Source organism: Coffea eugenioides, chromosome 8, assembly GCF_003713205.1.
Source record: "Coffea eugenioides isolate CCC68of chromosome 8, Ceug_1.0, whole genome shotgun sequence".
Lineage (NCBI taxonomy): Eukaryota > Viridiplantae > Streptophyta > Magnoliopsida > Gentianales > Rubiaceae > Coffea > Coffea eugenioides.
The window spans coordinates 5,722,249-5,742,542 of record NC_040042.1 but is presented as its reverse complement, the minus strand read 5'-3'; the positions used below and the strand labels follow the sequence as shown (position 1 = coordinate 5,742,542).

The 20,294-nt window shown below is 35.9% G+C and overlaps 3 protein-coding genes across 3 annotated transcripts; all 3 read right to left on the bottom strand.

Moving 5' to 3' along the window:
• Positions 1 to 8,827: 8,827 nt before the first annotated feature.
• Positions 8,828 to 10,673, bottom strand: LOC113780053 (probable LRR receptor-like serine/threonine-protein kinase At3g47570). Its single transcript, XM_027325873.1, has 4 exons — positions 10,664 to 10,673; positions 10,389 to 10,460; positions 9,364 to 9,984; positions 8,828 to 9,225 (listed from the first exon to the last, which is right to left on the bottom strand). Exons 1-4 carry the CDS (start codon positions 10,671 to 10,673, stop codon positions 8,828 to 8,830), a joined length of 1,101 nt encoding a protein of 366 aa, XP_027181674.1.
• Positions 10,674 to 11,150: 477 nt separating this feature from the next.
• Positions 11,151 to 12,053, bottom strand: LOC113780051 (LRR receptor-like serine/threonine-protein kinase EFR). The gene has a single exon (XM_027325872.1). It carries the CDS (start codon positions 12,051 to 12,053, stop codon positions 11,151 to 11,153), a length of 903 nt encoding a protein of 300 aa, XP_027181673.1.
• A 1,750-nt stretch (positions 12,054 to 13,803) lies between these two features.
• Positions 13,804 to 15,543, bottom strand: LOC113780050 (disease resistance protein RPM1-like). The gene has a single exon (XM_027325871.1). It carries the CDS (start codon positions 15,541 to 15,543, stop codon positions 13,804 to 13,806), a length of 1,740 nt encoding a protein of 579 aa, XP_027181672.1.
• Between the last annotated feature and the right edge of the window lie 4,751 nt (positions 15,544 to 20,294).

The window sequence follows — 20,294 nt, the reverse complement described above, 5'->3', positions numbered from 1 at the left end:
TGGAGATAGCAGAATTCAATTGTCATCATCTATTCTGATACCTTTTGTGGACGATGCTACTTCTCTTGATGAATTGATAAGTGTCGTCTATCCTTCGCTTATTGATTTCATTCATAACACTTCCAGTATTATCAATAGAGCCATTCTTACTACAATAAATGACTTTGTCCATGATATAAACAGTCTTTTGATTCAGAGATTTCTTGGTCAAGAAACAAGATACATAAGTTTCGATCAAACAATTGACCCTTCAAAGCAAGCTAATCATGAGATTTTCTCAATAGTATCCAGCCACCAGGATTACCACCCCACGAGTTAATCTTGAAACCTTATTCTCCTATAATTCTTTTGAGAAATTTGAATCCTGTTAAAGGTTTGTGTAATGGAACATGCTTAATTTGTTTGAATTTTGCTCGCAATCTCATTCATGCACAAATTACTTCAGGAAATCACAGTGGAAAACAAGTTTTCATCCCTCGCATTCCACTTCATAGCTCAAATGATGAATCTTATCCAATACCATTCAAACAAACTCAATTTCCTGTTTCTCTCTGTTTTGCAATGACCATTAACAAATCACAGGGCCAGACACTTGATTTTGTAGGAATATATTTAAAAGAGCCAGTCTTTTCACATGGTCAATTGTATGTTGCAATGTCAAGGGCAAGAACTATAGAAAAAATAAAAGATACTTCTAAGACCAGTTACTCTTGAATCCATGCCATAGAATAGCACTCGAAACCTTGTTTATCAAGAAATACTTGCAGCTGCAACAGCCATTGAGTACTCATATTTTCCACTCTGATTATGGTGCATTTTACAGTTAATTTATATGTGCTTGCATCCAAATTATTTCCAGTACATTATTCTTTATCCATTATATTTAGCATGCCCACATCTTATAATTTTCAATCATCACTGTTACTAATTACTTTCACCAATTTATATGTTTCATATCATGTAGCTATGGCCAACAGATGTATTCCTATTAGCAGTTTGACTCATGAAACAAAAGATTGGATGATCAAGGTGATTGTCACTGCAAAATCACCAATCTATCCAGGAAATGATCAAAGCTCTTGGTTCATCAGAGTCATGTTTTTAGATCAACAGGTTAGAAGCATACTTCTATTTAACTTATAACAGCAAAACAAATTTAACTTATAACACTAAAACAAATTACTATTACTTTTAATATTTCTTGTATCATTAATTGTCATTCTAAACAACTCATTTATCAAAATTAATGACTTTACCATGAAACTACTTACACTTCCATCTCAATATATGACTGCTCCGTAAACATTTCCTTTACTTATTGAGTTACCCCTTTTTTCAGTTACTTATTTTTATTTATACTCATTGACTTCTCTCTTTCTCTTTGCTTTTCACAGCATAAGTCAATTCAAGCAATTGCATTTAATAGAGATGTGAATTACATCCATGACAAATTACAGTTTAATGAGACCTACTACATTGCTAACGCTGCTGTTATGCCAATTACTGATGCAAGAAACCAAGCTAGCTCTGTTCCACTCCAGTTAACGCTGACCAAAGCTACCGTCATCAAGAAAGTCAACAAAACGGACTCACTTCAGCTAATGGAACACTTTCCTATCACTTCTTTCTGGAATCTTGACAAATACAAAATACAGTGATGCAGATAGATTCAGTATAAAAAAGTCATAAATAATAAATACTATACACTAAACTGCTATACATCTTCTAACCACAAATTCCTCATACTCATGCAGATATCTGATGTGTAGCAATCCATGCATTCCCAGAAGAAGTAGTCAATACTGCAAGGACCACGAAGAATCCAAAAATTCATAGTTGTGAATCCTGAGTAAGCCTCTCATCATTTTAACTCTAAAAACTGCAACATAAATTTCCTTACACAACATTTTACATATTAAGATGTCACTTATCATTTACATTCAACTCTATCACCCACATGTTCAATTTTGCAGATGCAGACCGATGATATTTGTGATGCCCGAAAGAAAAGAAAAGGGAAAAATTTTCTTCAACCAGAATTTTTGCAGAATCCCGCCGTATATCCGGCCAGTTTTTGGCCGGATTGGTGGGCTCATTTGAAAAAAAAAATTAATTTCTCTTCTGCCCTAAATCCGGCCTAGAATCCGGCCAGATTGTGACGTGGCATGGTCGACAGCCAGGTTTGACTGGGTGTTTTCTTCATTCTTATCTTGCTTTTAGTTGAAAATATCTTCATTTCTTTCCTTGGCCTGGCCGAGCTTCAAGAGAGAGAGAAGAGAGAAAGAAAACTCCAACTTCATTCTTCCATTTCTTGCTTACATCTTGAGATTTCACCGATGGTTTTGGAAACCACTCCATACAAGTGTGTGTTTAGGAGGTTTAAAGTTTTTGGTGGAGTGATCTTTGAAAGGGAAACTATAAGTTGCTAGCTTTCTTGAGTTATGAGGTAAGTTGCTTGGAAAATTCCCTCGAACACTCTTTGTTCGAATAATGGTTTGGCGGTTTGTAGAGGTTAGAAATGCTATTTTGGGAATGATTTCATGATTTTAATTAGAGTTGGACCAATTTCTGATTTATTGGGGAATTTTCTGATTTTATATGATTATAGTTCGTTGGTCATGAAATGATAACTTGTTGTGGTATAAAATAGAGTTTGTATACGTTAGATACGATTGTTTGCGGAAAATTTTTGGTTAATGCGGAAATTCCGATTTTAGGGTTTATTTTGGGGCTTTCTTATTGTGGGTTCCTGAGCTCTTAATTGGTGAAGATTGAAGAGTGTTTGATAGCCTATTATGTATATGTGCTATTGTGGTTCATAGTTATGGATTTGGTGAATGTTTGTAGGTTGGAAAAATGAAGAAATTAAGGGGAAGTGCTGTCCGAATTTTGAGAGTGTTTGATTGCTTTGAATTTGTGATCTAGGGCTTGGACTTGAACAAGGCAATGATATATGATGGATGGTTCCTGAGCCGTGATTGGTGAGTGACCCCAAACTATTTTCAAAGCTACTTATGAACTCTTTCTTGCATTATTTACTCGATTGCATATCATGTGTGCTTGCATGTGAGTTCATGACATGATTTGGTTTCAATGAGTTCTTGGGAAGTCTTGTGCTGAACACGAACGTCTCCATCACTGTTTACTTGGAGCAAATGACTCCCTATTACTGTTTCACTGTTACTGGATCAATTTGAGCGTTGGGTGTTTAAGTACAATGATTTCCCTGGCTTACAAGAGCAATAAACGTATCTTTGATTACTGATTCATGACATCATTGAAATGAACTATTCTAAAACTTATTTGATTACTGATTTTACTGATTACTCGCTGAGCTTCTAACTCACCCCCAAATGTTTTTCCTTCCCACAGGGCTCGAGGCAAAGGAAGTGCTTGTATTACATTATTTGTGGGACTGGATGGCATATATCTTGTACAGTTTGGAGTTGGATTCATTTTGTGTAAAAGTTGGGCTAGTGTGACTGGTTGGAATTGAAGTGGATGTATGTGTACGTTTCACGCTTAGAATCAGTTTTCGCTTCGCTTATGATATGTAAATTTGAGGAACATTTGATGTGTATTGGAGATTTATATTGTAATTGAATTGAGGACTATAGTGAGTGAGTGAGTCCCGGCGAGAGTTGGGCAGGCGGTCCGCCGAACCCTTTGGTTCGCCTTAGGGGGAGGTGGGGTTGTCACAATATTCACAATGTGGGAACCTTACGTTTACTATGAAGGTGTTGAACTCATAAACACAATCCACACCCATCCAGCAATTCTGATTGTACGACCCAGAATCACCACATATCATGGTAAAAATACAAATAAAATCAAGCTAATGCTATTTCCATTTACCTTAAATAAATAAAATTCAATTTACTTTCTCTGCACAATAAATTAGGAATTGCCATTAGCACTAGACCAAATAGCACAATTGTTCTGGATCCACCATTACATCAGACTGCTACGCTCAAAACATGGTATGATTTCACATACATATACTATTATTTTTTATTGAAAATTCTCTTGCAAACTATACACATTAACACTGATATTTACTTTTACTATCACAGGACTCAAGAAAACATTTTTTACATTCACAGAGTCATCAATGAGAAACTGTATGAAAAAAAAACAAAAAACAGTTGCACCGGTTAGCACTGAAATTCGTTTGATTGCACAAATCCTTGCATCATCAAATCTGGTATGCCATAAACATATATCCGCTAATCTTCTACATTATCAACTCCACATCTTATTGTTGTTATAATGCCACTATCTCAATTATACTAACAACCATATAACTTTGTTTGAATTAGATAAAAAAAACTTTTGGATCAAAGGGAAGATTAAAATCATCAATTACAATCAACGATTCTTCTCTGCAACATGTATTGGCTGCAACAAAATCACTGGTGCTCCAATGGATATGGAATTTGATTGCAATTTTTGCGGACTTAAAGATACAAAACCAAAACCAAAGTAAGTTGATTTTTAATTTCTTAAAATTTTCATTACACATTTTATATACTTTGTCTCATATACTAATAACCATTTATGCTATAGAGCTAAATTCCAGGTACAAAGTCATGATGACACTGGTTTCATTGAGGCAACAGTGGATGACATACTTGCCGAGACTCTGCTTGATTTCATTGCCACTGAAATCTATGAAAAACATCTCTAGGTACATTAACTTTGCTATAATTATACAAACAAATATAATATCAATCAACATTAACTATGAAGATGACTAACACAGATTATCCCATTAATGTTGCAGGGAGAATCACTGCCTTTCAGCGCAATCAACCAAAAACTACAAAATCAAAACTTCTTCTGTGAAATGAGATCATATCTTCCCTCTCAAAAACAACCTCTCCCGCTATTTTTTCTCACAGCTTTCATTCTAGAAAAACCACCAGAGCAACCAGTAACTAGTCACATTGCTGAAACACAGCCATCACAATTCCCTACAACTCCACCACCTTGGCTCCAAAACAGCACCACAGAAATCACATCTTCAATTGGACAAGTTTCCCCGACTTTCACTTCAACATCAACTTTATCTGCTATTCCAGTCAATCAAAGTAGACAAAGGACCCTCATCTTTAGTCAAGCGAAGCCTTGAAGAAGAACTGACAAAAAGAACAAAGCACGCAAAGCTTGATTGAGCTCTGTAAAAAAAAAATGACAGAAGCTCCAAAAATCATCAGTCGGAAAACAGTAACTACGCATGAACTACTTTTGCTTCAGACAACAAACTACTTTTGTTATTTTGGTGATAAACTAGCACTTATGAGATTTTCAGCTCTATATTCATGTTTTTAATCACCAAAACATACTACTTTATGTAAATTATCTTAGCACATTTACAAATATTACCTAATTCTACTAAATCACTCCTCTTACCATATGATAGGGGCACCCTGCGTCAAACGCGGGGTCTCACCACCTAGTACTAGAAAAAGTCACAACTTTAATTCTTAACCAGACCAAATGAAAATAACAAATAAATATATCAAAGGGGTGATTTCAAGACAACTGCCCTTGTTTCCTTGAAAGTTTAGCTGAGGATAGGATACCAGTCTTGCTCTGGGAAGCCAATAGATGGGAAGGGATATAATAAAGGGGTGGATTTATGGTGGCTGATAGAGCGGTTATTTGGCATATTTTGCACTGTTATTTTGTCCTAATTTTAGCTACTTACTGTGCTAAGTATTGAGGTTTTGCTCATATTTCATATTTGTATGAATTACAGATGATTGGCGTTAAAAGTAATCTCTTGAGGCAAATTTCCAGAAGACCCTTCATCTCAGAGCGTGGCCACGCCAGAAAAGGTAGATGCTCCCGAAAAGCTGGATCCGTGGGACCAATAGCAGGTGACCCAATTAAGGCACTAGGTCCATGTGAACCAGATGCGTGGGATTAAAACCCATAGACAAGTCCTGCTCCTAATTGCTTTGGCTAGCGGCGGCTACAAAAGGCAAAAAGAAAGCCAGATTCACGGATGAGGAATTAGATAGCCTTAGTTTTCTTTTTCCCTAGCCGTCAGACATTGTAGACTCTTCTCTTGCTTTTTGGCTTTCACGTTTTTGACTCTTTGGCTTTGGCTTTGGCTCTGTACAATTTTCGTTGGCTTTTGCGTTGTATTTCGGCTTCAGTACGAACATTAACGCAAAGACAAAGAAGACGTTTTCTTTTCTTTCTTTCGTCATTACTTCATCGTTCCAATTTCGCTGATGACTGTGCGGATGAAATCAACCAACCCACGCAAAATTGATACGATGAGGAGCGGTTAGGTTTTTCTTCTACCCAAAGGTTAACGCGAAGGCGTGGTCCATAACATCTGTGAGATCTAATCAAACTTTCATTACTTTTTCCAATTTGTTGCTATTCGTACGTTTCCTGAATTAATTATTCATGGGTATTTTATTAATTGAATATCAACGGCCGGGTATTTGATTTAATTTAATAGCCTACTGTCATATTAACTAAATTGAATCTGTAATTGTTCGTTTAGTCGATACCTAGTGACAACCACCATAATTGGGTTTATGTTGGGGAAACGTAAGATCTAACTTAAATAAACCCTCTTAGCGTGTTTATTAGTCAGGGTTGGATTCTTCTAGTTTTAATACAATTGGGTAATTAAATTCCTACGGTCGTACCTAGGGTTGTTATCTGGTTAGAGAAGCAGTCAATGGTCGTACCTTGACTGTCGAAAAAGTAAGGAAGAACTGGTTGTCAGAGCTTATTGATAACTATAACCAACCTAGTGATGAATGGATGAAATATCTTTGCATCGATGATCATTTAATTGGACCGTACCTGAACAGCTGATCATTTGGGTAGAACTTTTATTAATTGCTATTTTTAATAAATTGTGCTTTGTGAGTTAGTTTTGAATTTTGTTTGTTTTATTTCATTTTTTATTTTCCTCCCATCAAAAATCCCCCATACTCTGAACTCGAGAAGAAACGAATTATTCCCAATCTCTGTGGATTCGATCCTACTCACCGCTATATACAAAATTTGTAATTTTCTTGAGTAAATATTTATTATTGCACAGGTTTGGCACCTGTCAGTGGCGTTGGAGGTGGAGGGGGAGGCGCTGGTGAAGAAAAGAAGAAGGGTGGGAAAACGGAGGTGGTGGCGCCGGATAGTGCGGAAAAAGTTCTGATTTGGAACTGTCAACAAGTATGTTTGGATAGGAGATTATTTGGGATAATTTTGTGAAAAAAATATAGTAGCACTTTTTTAATATAATGTGTATGAGATAAAAAAGTAGTTGAAAAATATGTTGATGGTACAAACAAATTAATGTATATAAATAAGGTGTAAATAATGTGCAATCCAAACACACTCGTTACGGTTACTGGTTACTTCCAACGTTTTATTGTCTTCAAAAGTTGATTTTTGATTAAAAAAATGACTTTAGTAAAAAACCAAAAAAGAAAAAAAAAACCCTCCCTCTTTTATACTCTTCTATTAAGCCATGCCATTTTTCTTCTTCTTCTTATATTTCCTTTTTATTTTTTTTATTTTTAATTGGGAAACAAAATATATAGACTTAATTTTGAGTTGAAAAATGTTAATTGTAGAAACATATGCACTAAAAAAAATTTCAGTACTAAACCACGTGGTTTTGAAGTAGAAATGTTCTATTTCCTTAAAGAAACAAAAATAGGAGTATTCTTCATATTTTTGTCAAAAGTACAACTATAAATACACGATGGTTAACAAACAGTCCCTTAATTTCATCTAAAAACAATAATATTTAGTGAAATAAGCATTCTATTTTGCCAATTTCGATTTCGATTTGTGGACATTTTATATTTTTGTACTTTGAGGAAGGATTGGATTGGGTGATAAAGTAGAAAGGATTGTAAATAGAAGTTCCTAAATTCAAAATTTCTCACTTGTAATATATATATATATATATATATATATATATATATGTTGTGGTTTAATTTCTTTTGATATATATGTTTGTTTATTGGTGTGCACATGAAGTTATCCCATTTTTTTAGACTTATCTTTTTTGCGGCCTTTCCAAATTGGGTTCTTGAGAATCACATAAATCACATCTGTATGGATTACATGAACATTTTCCAATTCGATTCCGCTTACGTAATAGCAATTTTTAAAATATGAAGTGTGGATTGTAGAATGCTGAATCAGAACAGTTATCAATATATCAAAACCTGGCACTAAAATTCCAAATACAATTAAAATGCTACAATAAAATTCATCTTACCATAATTAGTAGTATTTGATAGTCAATAAAACTCATTTATAGAGAACAAGAAGTTTTGTTTTGTAAAACAAAAGGAATACTCGGTCACTAATTGACTAGTCAAACTTTGTTTTGAAGAGTTTTGAACTCCTGCATTCCCTTCCCTTGCTTGTAATTCGCACCAAAATGTGCGCATGTTCGACCTCTAGTACTGCTCCCACAGCCAACAGATTCTTATTTGCAATTGCAATTCTTGATTTTCTGAATAATTATGTTGTCCATCTTCTTGCTTCCTCAACAGCTTCCTACAAACTAGTGTCCTTGTTGATCTATCAATTTTACGAGTACGAGAGAATAAGAAAAATCAAGGTGGATAACTCTTTTTAGGTTAGTAGAAGTAAAATTCCAAGAAGCAATTAACCAACTTTGGATTGTAAATAGCAGATTCTTGTTGACTGGTTTTACACATCACAAAAATTTCTTTAACTTTATAGATTTAATCAAATTGAGTACTACTTCAAAGCATTTAAAGAGTGGAATGTACAAGATTTATCCACAACTAAGAACTACAATTGACATTGCTCCACCTCATCTCATTTGGCTCTCATTTATAACCTGAATAAACTCATTCCTGATTCCTTGTAATCCACTGAGGACATCTTTAATATTCATCCTGTCCCTCTGAATTTCTTCAGAGCATGAAACACCAATCCGAAACATCGATAAGTAGCATTCCTCCTGACTGATGCTGCCGCCTTTGCTTGTTTTGGTGATTATACCTGGTATGGATTCTGCTTCCATTGAGATCTTTGGATCAACAATTTCCATTACCTGGTGGGGAAGAGCCATCTTGACATAACTATGGAGACTAAAATCTTCTGTGAACATGCTGTCAGTAGGCCTTTTCCCTGTAAACAATTCAAGCAATAGAATACCATAGCTGTATACATCTCCTTGTGTTGATACCTCTCCACCCATGCCATATTCTGCAATTTCAGGTTCCAGGAGGATGGACAAGAATTATTAGCTGAAATGCTGAAGGGATTGAAAGGTTGAATAATTGTGTACATCTCGGACATTCTAATTGAAAGATTGTTTAAACTTAAGAAGGCATGTAAATGTACCTGGAGCAACATATCCAACTGTTCCTCTAATTGCTACTGAGCTGCTTTGATGTTGATGGGATTTACCTTCAATGGAGGAAAGAAATTTTGCTAGGCCAAAATCACTAACCAAGGCGTGAAAATCATCACCTACAAGTATGTTGCTCGGCTTTAGATCACAGTGGATAATCGGTGTCCCACAATGGTTATGAAGGTAATCCAAGGCGGACGCAATGTCGATTGCAATATTCAGTCTTTGTATCAACTGGAGCTTCATTAGGCTTTGTCCTTCTTCCTCAGCTGAACTTGGATGTAGCCAATTCTCTAAACTTCCATTGGGCACATATTCGAAAATCAAAGCTTTGAAATCGTTGTGTTTGAAGTCTAAACTTGAACAAGACGTTATGATCTTGACAAGGTTTCGATGGCGGATGTTTCTCAATGCTGCACATTCAGCCAAGAAGCTCTTATGGGCACCATGTTGGTGGAGCTTAAGAACCTTAACAGCAACCATTTGCTCATCAGGTTTGAGGACCCCTTTGTAAACAGAGCCATATTTACCTTCACCAATCAAATTTTCTGAAGAAAAACCAATGGTGGAATCATATAATTCTGCATATGAGAGCTTCTGATTCTGTTTTTCTGCTTCAGAGGTAAAAGGTAATTGTATAGCCAGATAAGAGTAGTAAAACTAAAGCTAGAGGAATGGCAATAACTATTAGTAATGGCAATAACTATTAGTATAGGAGTAGACAGCTTTGCTTTCTTATTGGTAGGTTTAGGACAAGATGATAAGTTCAATGCTTTGATTCCTCCGCATAGCTTTCCATTCCCCAGTGCTGAAAAGGTACTAGAGTTTGCAAAGATCCCATCCATTGGCACTTCACCCTCTAGCATATTATAGGAAAGATTTAGAGTGCTGATGAATTTTAATTTTGCCAAAGAAGTTGGAATTTGCTCTGATAAATTATTCTGAGATAGATCTATGACATGAATGCTTTTCAATTCTCCTAAAGTAGAAGGTACAGAGCCTTCCAAAAAGTTACCTTTCAACCGAAGATATTCCAACATCTCACAACCATCAATAGAGGATGGAATTTCACCAGATAATTTGTTTTCTGAAATATCCAATGACACAAGATTCTTCAAATTGCCAACTTCCGATGGTAATGATCCGGTGAATTGGTTTTGAACTAAGAGGAGGCCAAGAGAGAGAGATGAAAGACCAAGAATTCTTTAGGTAAAGCTCCACTTAGGCGATTCTGACTAACAGTAAATCCTTGCAAGTTACTGCAGTTACTCAGAGAAACAGGAATGTTACCTGTAAGCATGTTCTGTTCTAATACAAGAATCTGTAGTTCAGAAATGTCACCGATTGTTTAAGGAATTTCTCCTGTGAAGCTATTTTCAGACAGATAAAGCTCCTGCATTTTAACAAGTTTCCCCACGGAATCAGGAATAATGCCTGAGAGAGAATTGTTACGTACATCGAGATAGCCCAAGCTTGCAAGGTTTCCAATCCCAGAAGGTAAGCTACCAGATATAATGTTATCATTTAGCCACAAAGATGTGAGTTTGGTTGAAAGATTGGCAATGACAGTTGGTAGAATGCCTCCAATTTGAATTCTTGACAAACTCAATATTTGTAGATTTGTGCAATTTGTTGAGGAAATAAAGCTAATATCATTTGCTTTATCAGTTCCAAGGGGATTATGGCCAAAATGTAAAACGTGAAGTTCTTTCAGACTACCTAGACTTTTTGGAATTGGTCCTGTGAGTGAATTGTCTCCTATGCTAATTTTTATAAGCTATGAAGCATTTGCTAATGTAGTGGGAATTGATCCAAAGAATTGGTTCAAATCAGCCAAAAATAAAGTAAGGTTTGGAAGAGTCAATCCCACAGTAGCAGGAAACTGTCCACTTAATAGATTGTTAGTAATAGAAAAGATCTGGAGTGTCGAAATGTTGTAGAGCTGAGGAGAAACTGCACCTAAAAGTCTATTTGAGGACAGCTCAAGGACATGCAGATTTGAAAGCCAACCAATCTCCGCCGGAATATTTCCACCTAGATTGTTTCTTGACATGTTAAGTATCTGAAGAGAGGAAATATTACCTAAAGATGGTGGAATGCTGCCTGAGAAATTATTCCTGGAAAGGCTCAGGGCGTAAAGCTTAGATAAAGTGCTCAGGTCATCTCGAATTCCCCCGATGAGCCTGTTACCCCTTAAATCAAGAATACTTAGCTCTGAACAACCCGTGATATTTAATGGAAGTTCTCCCTCAAAGGAATTATTGGCAAAACGAAGATACTGAAGCCGAAAAAGCCTGCCTACTTCTTCAGGAATCATACCATGAAAATCGTTATCCTGAATATTGAGTTCTCTGAGAAAGGTAAGGTTTCCTACGGAGGGAGAAAGAGAACCAACCAAGTAAAATGATGACATATTCAAGACAGTGACTCTTTGATGAAGCAGGCCACATGTGACTCCACGCCAATCACAAAAATGAATGGAATCATTCCAGGAGCTTAGAGCCTGGAATGGATCTCCTTGTATTAGACCCTTGATGTCAAGCAGAGATTGGTAGTCTGTCTCATTGCTTGTCTCGAAATGAATTGCAGCAGCAGAAGCAGTAATAAAGATATGAAAAAGAGTACAAAACAAAAAACAAGATGAGCTTGCTAGCCTGAAATTCTTCCTTTCATATGCCATTGCGTACAAGAATTAAAGCTCAGAAAAGCAGATGATAGTTAACTACACAGAACGCATATATGCATCTTCTCCTGTGTTGATGTTTCATAAGAAGTTGACTAGTATCCTCTCTTCCTGTTCATGGCGTAAGCAGGAAAATGACCTTTCCCTTGGTATCATGCATCGAAGTGAGTGAGGAACAGGGGACGAAAATGTGCAAGAGTGGAATTTATGTATTTGCGTTTTTAGATTAGCTATCCACTGTTGTCTTTAGTTGAACCTTTGCATTTAGCAAGAATAGCACCTCCAATAGTCAACTTTTTTGAACTGCTAATTCACGTAGTCCTTTAAGTCAAATTTTCCATTTACTTAGTTTGGAATTTGGATTGGCATCTACGCTGCATTTGATGGAATACTACGAAAGCCTGCAACTGATGTCAAGTAAAAGATGTGATTAAATTCAAGGCTGAATGTGAACTCAATGCCTAACCTCCTAGCGTCGGACCAGACAGGCACCCGCTATTGAAATTTTTAGAAAAGCCTACATCCTAGTGGCCAAGTCAGCTGGTTCTGTAAACTTTTGTCAAGAAATGTACTTGTTCTTGGGAAAAGAAGAATGATATCATAAAAGATATCCGCGTATGTTAAAGCAGTTAGTTCTAGAATATCGGATGAAAGTGACCTAGAGATATATCGATATCTGTTATTATATCACATAATTTGGACTTAGCAAGGGACCCAGTCTGCCCATCATCTTAAATTTGGACTTCCTTTTTTAGAATGCCCGCTTTTTGGACTTTAACATCATTAATAACATATTAGGAAAAATGCTAAATATAGTCCCTCGCGTTTCCTGAAAATAATTTATTTTTTCGTCACGTCTAAATTCAAATTCCTATTCCAAAGAATGACGCTAGGACACTCCATAAGCTTGCAACCAGCAATAAGAAACTGTTGGAGACTGGGCATCGATTCCTCTTCCACGCTTACCCATTTCAGTCTTTTTAATTGCACAAGCTGTAATCTCTGGAGTTTTGGGAATCCTCCAGCCTTAAAACACAATGTCTCCCCTTCACAAGCACGAGAGAGAATAAGAGCTGCCAGATTGGGCAAGTGTCCAAGGCAGTCTATTGCATTCTCATCTTCACTCAACTCACTATTGTCCAAGGCTAAAGTGCGCAAGGATTGAAGTGACATTACCCATTCCGGTACTCTCTCTAAACGCCCACTCAACGACAGCCTTGTAAGAAATCCAAGTCTGGGAGAGACGGAATTTTGGAGATCAAGGTCCCCTCTTCTTTAATGGAGAAGATGTATAACTCTCGAAGGTTGGTCAGCCTCAAGAGGGAGGAGACCAACTCCTTTCCATCTTCTTCTCAGCTTTGTAATCCATAATTGCCGCAACTGAACGAGCTTCCCAATCTCCCTTACTATTTTACCACTATCTGCTTCTATATTCCCAAACTCTCCAAGGAGGTAAGCTTTCCAATTCCATCCGGAGATTTAAAGCCCCAAACTGAAAAGTTATTTGAATAATCACCCACTCTGCCTACGGCAAGGGAACGGAGTTTTCTCAGCTTTATAATTTCCACGGGCAACTCCGTTATAGTGGTTCGAGTCAGAATTAAAACCTCCAGGTTTTGAAGCTGCCCGATAGATTTTGGAATGATTTTAACTCTGGTGCCACTTAGATCCAGATACTCGAGATGAAATAGTTTGAAAACTGCCTTTGGGATGCTGTCCAGTTCCGCACTTGCTAAGTTTAAAACCTTCAGGAACTTGGGACCACCACAAAAAACTTGGACAACAATGAAGTTGTGAGAGAATCTTTATTCCCGAATGTTTCCACGGACCGAAGACACTTTAAGCTGCTGAAGCCTTGTGGAGGATTATCAGTGAAGCTATGGATTGCCAGGTGTCGAACTTTGTCAGGCCATCTTGTGCAATATCCAGTGATTATGGCTGTGAAGCTCTGCTCTTTAGACTTTGAAACAATGATTTCGCGCAAAATATCATGAAGACCACATTTCACCAATCTGCCATCGTACCATGTGTCTTTAACTTGGATTAAGCTTCTGTTGATGAGTTCTTTTAGATATCTCATAGCAATGTCAGTGGCCGTCATTCCTTCTTCCTCTTCTACAAATCCTAGTGCTATCCATTTACCAAGTAAAATTTCGACATTAATTGGATGATCTTCAGGATAGATACTTAGATATAATAGGCAGTTTTTAAGATGGTGAGGCAAATCACTGTAGCTAAGTAAGAGTATCCTTCTAATTCTATCAAGCTTACCGCTACCATCTACCTCACTGCCAAAGCCACGAAAAATCATCTCCCATTCATCTATCTTATCCTTATCCTTCAAAGCCAAAACACCACCCATTGTTACAATTCCAAGTGGTAGGCCCTCACATTTTTTTAGTATTTTTCTACAAACTTCTTCTAGATATGAAGGACAACCATTACTCTGAAATGTTCTATTGCAAAAAAGAGTCCAAGACTCATCATAAGAGAGAGGACTCATCTTATGGATAAAGTCATGGGAAGCTAAACAGGATGCAGAAGCTACATCGGTAATTCGCGTTGTTAATACAACACGACTAGCGATGTTGCAGTCCGACAATATGTATTTGATAGCTTCCCAGGCATCTAGACTCCACACATCATCAAGGACAAGGATGTACCTTCTTTCTTTGAGGAAGTCTCTGACAAATTCACTCAGTCTAACACGATTCATGGATTCCACTTGCGGAGGCACCGGCTGTCTGATTTCCTCGCACAATTGTTGAATCAAGTCCTTGATGATGACATTGAATTGAAAATTTTGAGAAACAGTTATCCAGGCATGGCTCTGAAATTGTTTCTTCACTGCAGCATCATCGTAGACCTTTTTCACCAGGGTGGTTTTACCGAGTCCCCCCATTCCCACCACTGAAACTAGTTTCAAGTGGGAATGGTCATCAAGGATTTTGGAGATGAGCTCTTTTTTGGGCTGATCGATGCCAACAAGCTTAGCTTCTTCAATTAGGAGTGCTTGGTCACGAATATCACAATCTGCGCTTGCCACGTGCAAAGAGCTGGAGCCTATTTCTTGAGTACCATACAGAGACTGGTACCTCTGATACCTTGCAGAAATCTCTACAACTCTGGCCTTGATATCTTTTATCTCCAAAGAAATCCGATGGCGGGCATTCAGATTTTTTATTGAGTTGTAGATCTTGCCAACACGGCCAAAGAATCCATCTGCATCACCACGAGCAAAGCGGAAGGCAAAATCATCGAGAACGTCCTCTGTATCATAAGCAACTTCTCGAACCTGCTTTACCCATTCTTGGAGTTGAGAGTCATCGTCCTCCTTTGCTTCAGCTTGTCGGAGGAAAGCCTTCATGCTGCCGAGTTCATCTTTGATGAACTGAACATCTGGTCGAAGTCCTCCCAAAAGCGTGCTCTCTTGGGAAAGTAAGGTGGAGAGCTGCTTAATTAGAAAGCCTACAACACTCTCAGCCATATTCCTTGGATAAATTTCACAGGAGTTGGTTTTCTTACCAAAACAATCACAAGAAAAAGTATGCTGTTCTCTCTTCTGGAAAGGGGAGGGTTAACTAGCTTGTTGGAAATATCAAGATCATGTTCAGGAAAGTCGTCCTTTCCTTTCTGTGACTTGTGGGGCTTGAATTTAAGTTGTCCGTAGAATATCAAACAAATCAAACTTTCTTTTGGGTTACTGGGCTCCATGGATGGAAAGTGGCAGCTGAATTTACCCAGTCTTTGTTCCTTCATTATCTCCCGGTCCCGAAGTGCTCTTTCTTCTACTGGCCCTAGTTGATTTGAACATGAAAATCAAGATGAGTAAATCAAAATTTGGAAAAAAAAGGAAAAGACCGAATATGTAGACTTTGATGTCAAAATTCACGATCAACGTCAATCCTTTTTTTTTTCTTTTGGCCTTGAAGGGAGTACAATCCAATGCATAGTCAGTAAATACTTGTATTATACCCATTTAACACATGTTCGTACGTTTCATTCAAAGAATTTTTCATATTTCATATATTTAACAAATATTCAAAAAATACTTATCCTTTTCAATTAACCATATATAACAGGTAATAAACTTTTTACATATTTTACTTCATGAATTATACTTCAATTTTTTCAAAAAATTTTAAGATTTGAGTAAGATAATGACATACTTTTTGAATTATATATAAAATAATAGCGACATATATCATAGCAACTATAGATTTATACATATTTAAGTGATAAAGTGATAAAATTTTAATAAATTTAACGTCTCATACATAAAAATAAGTTTAAAATTGGTATAAATGTAGTATAGTCTTCAAAAAATTTACCTTTTTTTTAGTTCCCTAACATTCAAATATGTTCATACTATTCATGTATGAATTTATATATGTAATTTTTTCAAACACATATTTTCATGTCAAACTTTTACTCATATTTTTTCAAAAAAATTCCATATAATATGCGCATATATAATATCTCATATTATGCCCGTCACATTATTTCACTGACTATCTCATATGCATATATATATATATATATATATATATAATATCTCGTATTACACCCGTCACGTTATTTTACTAACTATGGTCCAATGTAAACTTTGGGGCTTAAGTCGTTGTTCTTTGTAATAAAGTTAGGTATTCTTATTGGGTGATACGAAGTCGTTGTCCTTTTGTGCGCGTCAATACCTTTTCCATTTAGAAATGAAACGCGTAATTCTATATATAACAAAAACGCGTGCACTTGAGCGTGATTTCGTGCCACAATGGGCAGAAGCCGCAGGACCACTACAATCGCAGCAACTCTGCCTGGGACCATTGTCAAAGGTTTATGGGTCCACATGGGCTTAGGCAACCGGTAGGCAGTCGGAGCAGAGGAATGTCAATGTGGGACTTTCTATAAGACTAAATTGCATATATGCATATACATTAGATTGGGCTGATTAGACTAAATTGCAAATGCTCAATTGGGAGAGCATAAAGAGCCGAGAGACAATAAGACATAAACGCAAGTAATAAGACATAAGACAGTTTTTTCCCTTTTTCCTACTTCTTTTTCTTCTAAATTTTCTTCACTCTCCCAATTTGTTCTAGTATTTTTTGAAGTTAATATTATACTAGTGTACATGACACATTATAAGCGTACGCAAGTAATTAAAATTATAGTAAACCCTCTACAAATTAATACATTTGAGACCATACAATTTTTATTAATTTAAAGCGGTACTAATTAATTGATAAATTAATGATGTTTTAAGTTCTCGAGTGTACTTACAATTCAAAGAAACATCCATTTAATCAACTAAAGTTTTATTTTTTTTTATGTAAATTTTGATTTTTACTACAATTTGGTTATCCTTGTCATTAGATAATGTTAATATTTAAAAAGCCAAAAATTTTTGACACTACTTTACTAGTCAAATTTGTGATTTATAACCTATCATGTCCAGTATAACTAGTTGCGGAACTATGACTTAAGTTGATAACCATCTAGTTATTTCAATAGTTGAAATGTTCAATCTTTGAAAACTTTATATTATGTGATTTATATTTATGATTATTTTATCTACAATCTCAATTCTAGTTTCTTGGAGTACTATGTTAATTATGTTTATGACTACTCATCTACAAATTCGATTTGGATTTAAAAGTCACAATGTTACATATAAGATTACTTATCTAATTGCTAAATTTAAATTAAAATCTACTAGGTCAATTATGTCACGATTCTGGTTTCTTGACGCACTATGTTAATTATGTTTGTAATAATTCATCTATAATTTTTACTCCAATTAAAAAGCCACTATCTATGCAACATATAAAGTTAGAGGGATTGCAGTTAGTGTAAACTTTTTTATGTCATTTTTTAAACTTTCTATTTTATCCTTAAAGAAAAACTAATTTTTGATCTGACTATTTAATCACATTTTGTCAATATAACAACTCTAAATATTGTAACTAGGGATGGCAATGGGGGCGGGTGCCCGCGGGGGGCTCTCGGGGCGGGGGTTGGGGCGGGGGCGGGGGGGAATTTTTTCCCCCCGCTTAGAAACGGGGCGGGGGAGTATACCCCCGCCCCATCCCCCGCCCCGCCACCCGCAAAAAAAAAAATAAATTATATATATATGTAAGTTAATTAGTTATAAACTTATGATAATGATATTATTAGTTAGATGTATTATATAATGTATATTAGTTTATGTAATATAATTGATATTATCAATTATATGAATAATTATACATGTCTACTAATAGAATTTATTAATTAGTTATACTAAATTTACTAATACATTTATACTAAATTTCTAATTACACTTAATAGAATAACACTTTTTTCTCAAAAAAAAGCACAAACACAATAATGAATTAGTGATTGCATTTGTACTAAAAGTGAAAACTTGACTATTTTAGTTATATTTATTTCATCATATTGGATTGTATTCAAATAACTTCTGTTTGATTGTTTTTATGAGTTTCAATTGTAAAATTACAATGAATAATAATTTGGTGATGTGTTGATATTTTAGTACTTGATTATTTATTAAAAAATATAATAATTATAATAAAATTTTATTAACCCCGCGGGGGGGGCAAGGGGGGTGGGGGCGGGGGCGGGGCGGGGGGCAAGGGGGGCAGGGCGGGGGACGGGGGGAACTAATAGGCAACGGGGCGGGGGCGGGGGAGGGGTCCCCCGCCCCAACCCTGCCCCGTTGCCATCCCTAATTGTAACTACTAAATTACAATAACCTTATAAACGAAAATTTTTTGATAGATTTATAATAAATGCAATTACATAAAAAATAAATTTTATATAAAATTAATGCAATTTTTGTGTGCATACAAATGCCCATAAGTTGTTGAGGGGCATACATGTTATTTCTCCTAAAAGCACAATGGACCTTGTGTGAAACTTCTTCTACTTTCCGGTCACTACTTTTAATAGCTCTTTTCTGCCCTGCTCCGCAGTGATGTGTTGTTCCTTTGCTCTTCCCACATGCATAGGTGAGTCAGCTTCCACCATAGATAAAACCTCTATAATTGAAACTCATGAAAATTGTCTGATAGCTTTGGAATGGGGATTGTCTGTTAAATTTTCTTAACTGATTATGTCTATTTGTATCTCTTGTATATAGTATAGGTTTTCTTATGTACTTGAGAGCTTTTTCTTTTGTAAAAGAACGTTATTGCTCATATTAGGGTTAATTCCACTTTGTCCCCCCAAACTTTGAATGATTACCCACTTCAGTCCCTAAATTTCAAAATGGAACACTTAATTCCCTAAATTTATAAATACCTCCCACTTAAGTCCCTAAACTTATAAAATAGGACACTTAAATCCCTAAACCTTTATAAAATGGGACACTTCGACCACTAACGGCATTCAGGATTTGTTAACAATTTTCCTTAAGTGGAAAGTATTTATAAGTTTAGGGACTTAAGTGTCCCATTTTGAAATTTAGGGATTGAAGTGGGTAATCGTCCAAAGTTTGGGGGGACAAAGTGGTATTAACCCCTCATATTAATATAAACTTTTACAGTTTAGCGTAAACAAGAAAAAACTTGTAATAGCAAATTTAGTATTTGTAAATTGAGAATTATCATATTTTCCTTTTCTTAATCTGTTTAGCAACCATTTGTATCCAAATTTTTTTCTTTTTATTTCTTCTAGCTGTTGATTTCTTATTCTGCTGGCTGGCGATTCTTTTATTTGTTCTGCCAGTGCGATTTTTCTTAAAATGCCCAAGTTAGCCTTCACTAATCAAATCCCTTTTTAACATTTCATCTAACTTTCTGTTTTGCCAGAGTCAAACTTGCAAGGCTGTTTCTGCTAACCATAGTCAGATAATCGAGTGGTCACATAGAAATTCAGATTGTTAAATTTTAATGAACAAGAATATCTGTAGAACCTTTTAGATGTAAAGTTTGAAACAAAAGCTACAAAAAGAATATTTCTTCTTTGTCATTAACGAGTCACCGAGTTTTGTGCTTAAACGGTCTAATTAGAGATCCAATATCTGGTTCACCGAGTTGATCAGTTCGACCATCAGATTGGGCCAGGTTTAATAAATATGATTGAAACGTACAGTTGATAGACTTTCTTTGTGTTGTCCAATTATACAGACATCATTGATTAGTAATAACTTATTTTAACAGATTTTTGATACATACACGTGATAGTTGTTTTTATAAAGAAAATAATAATAATATCTCTAAATTGAGCATAATCAAATTT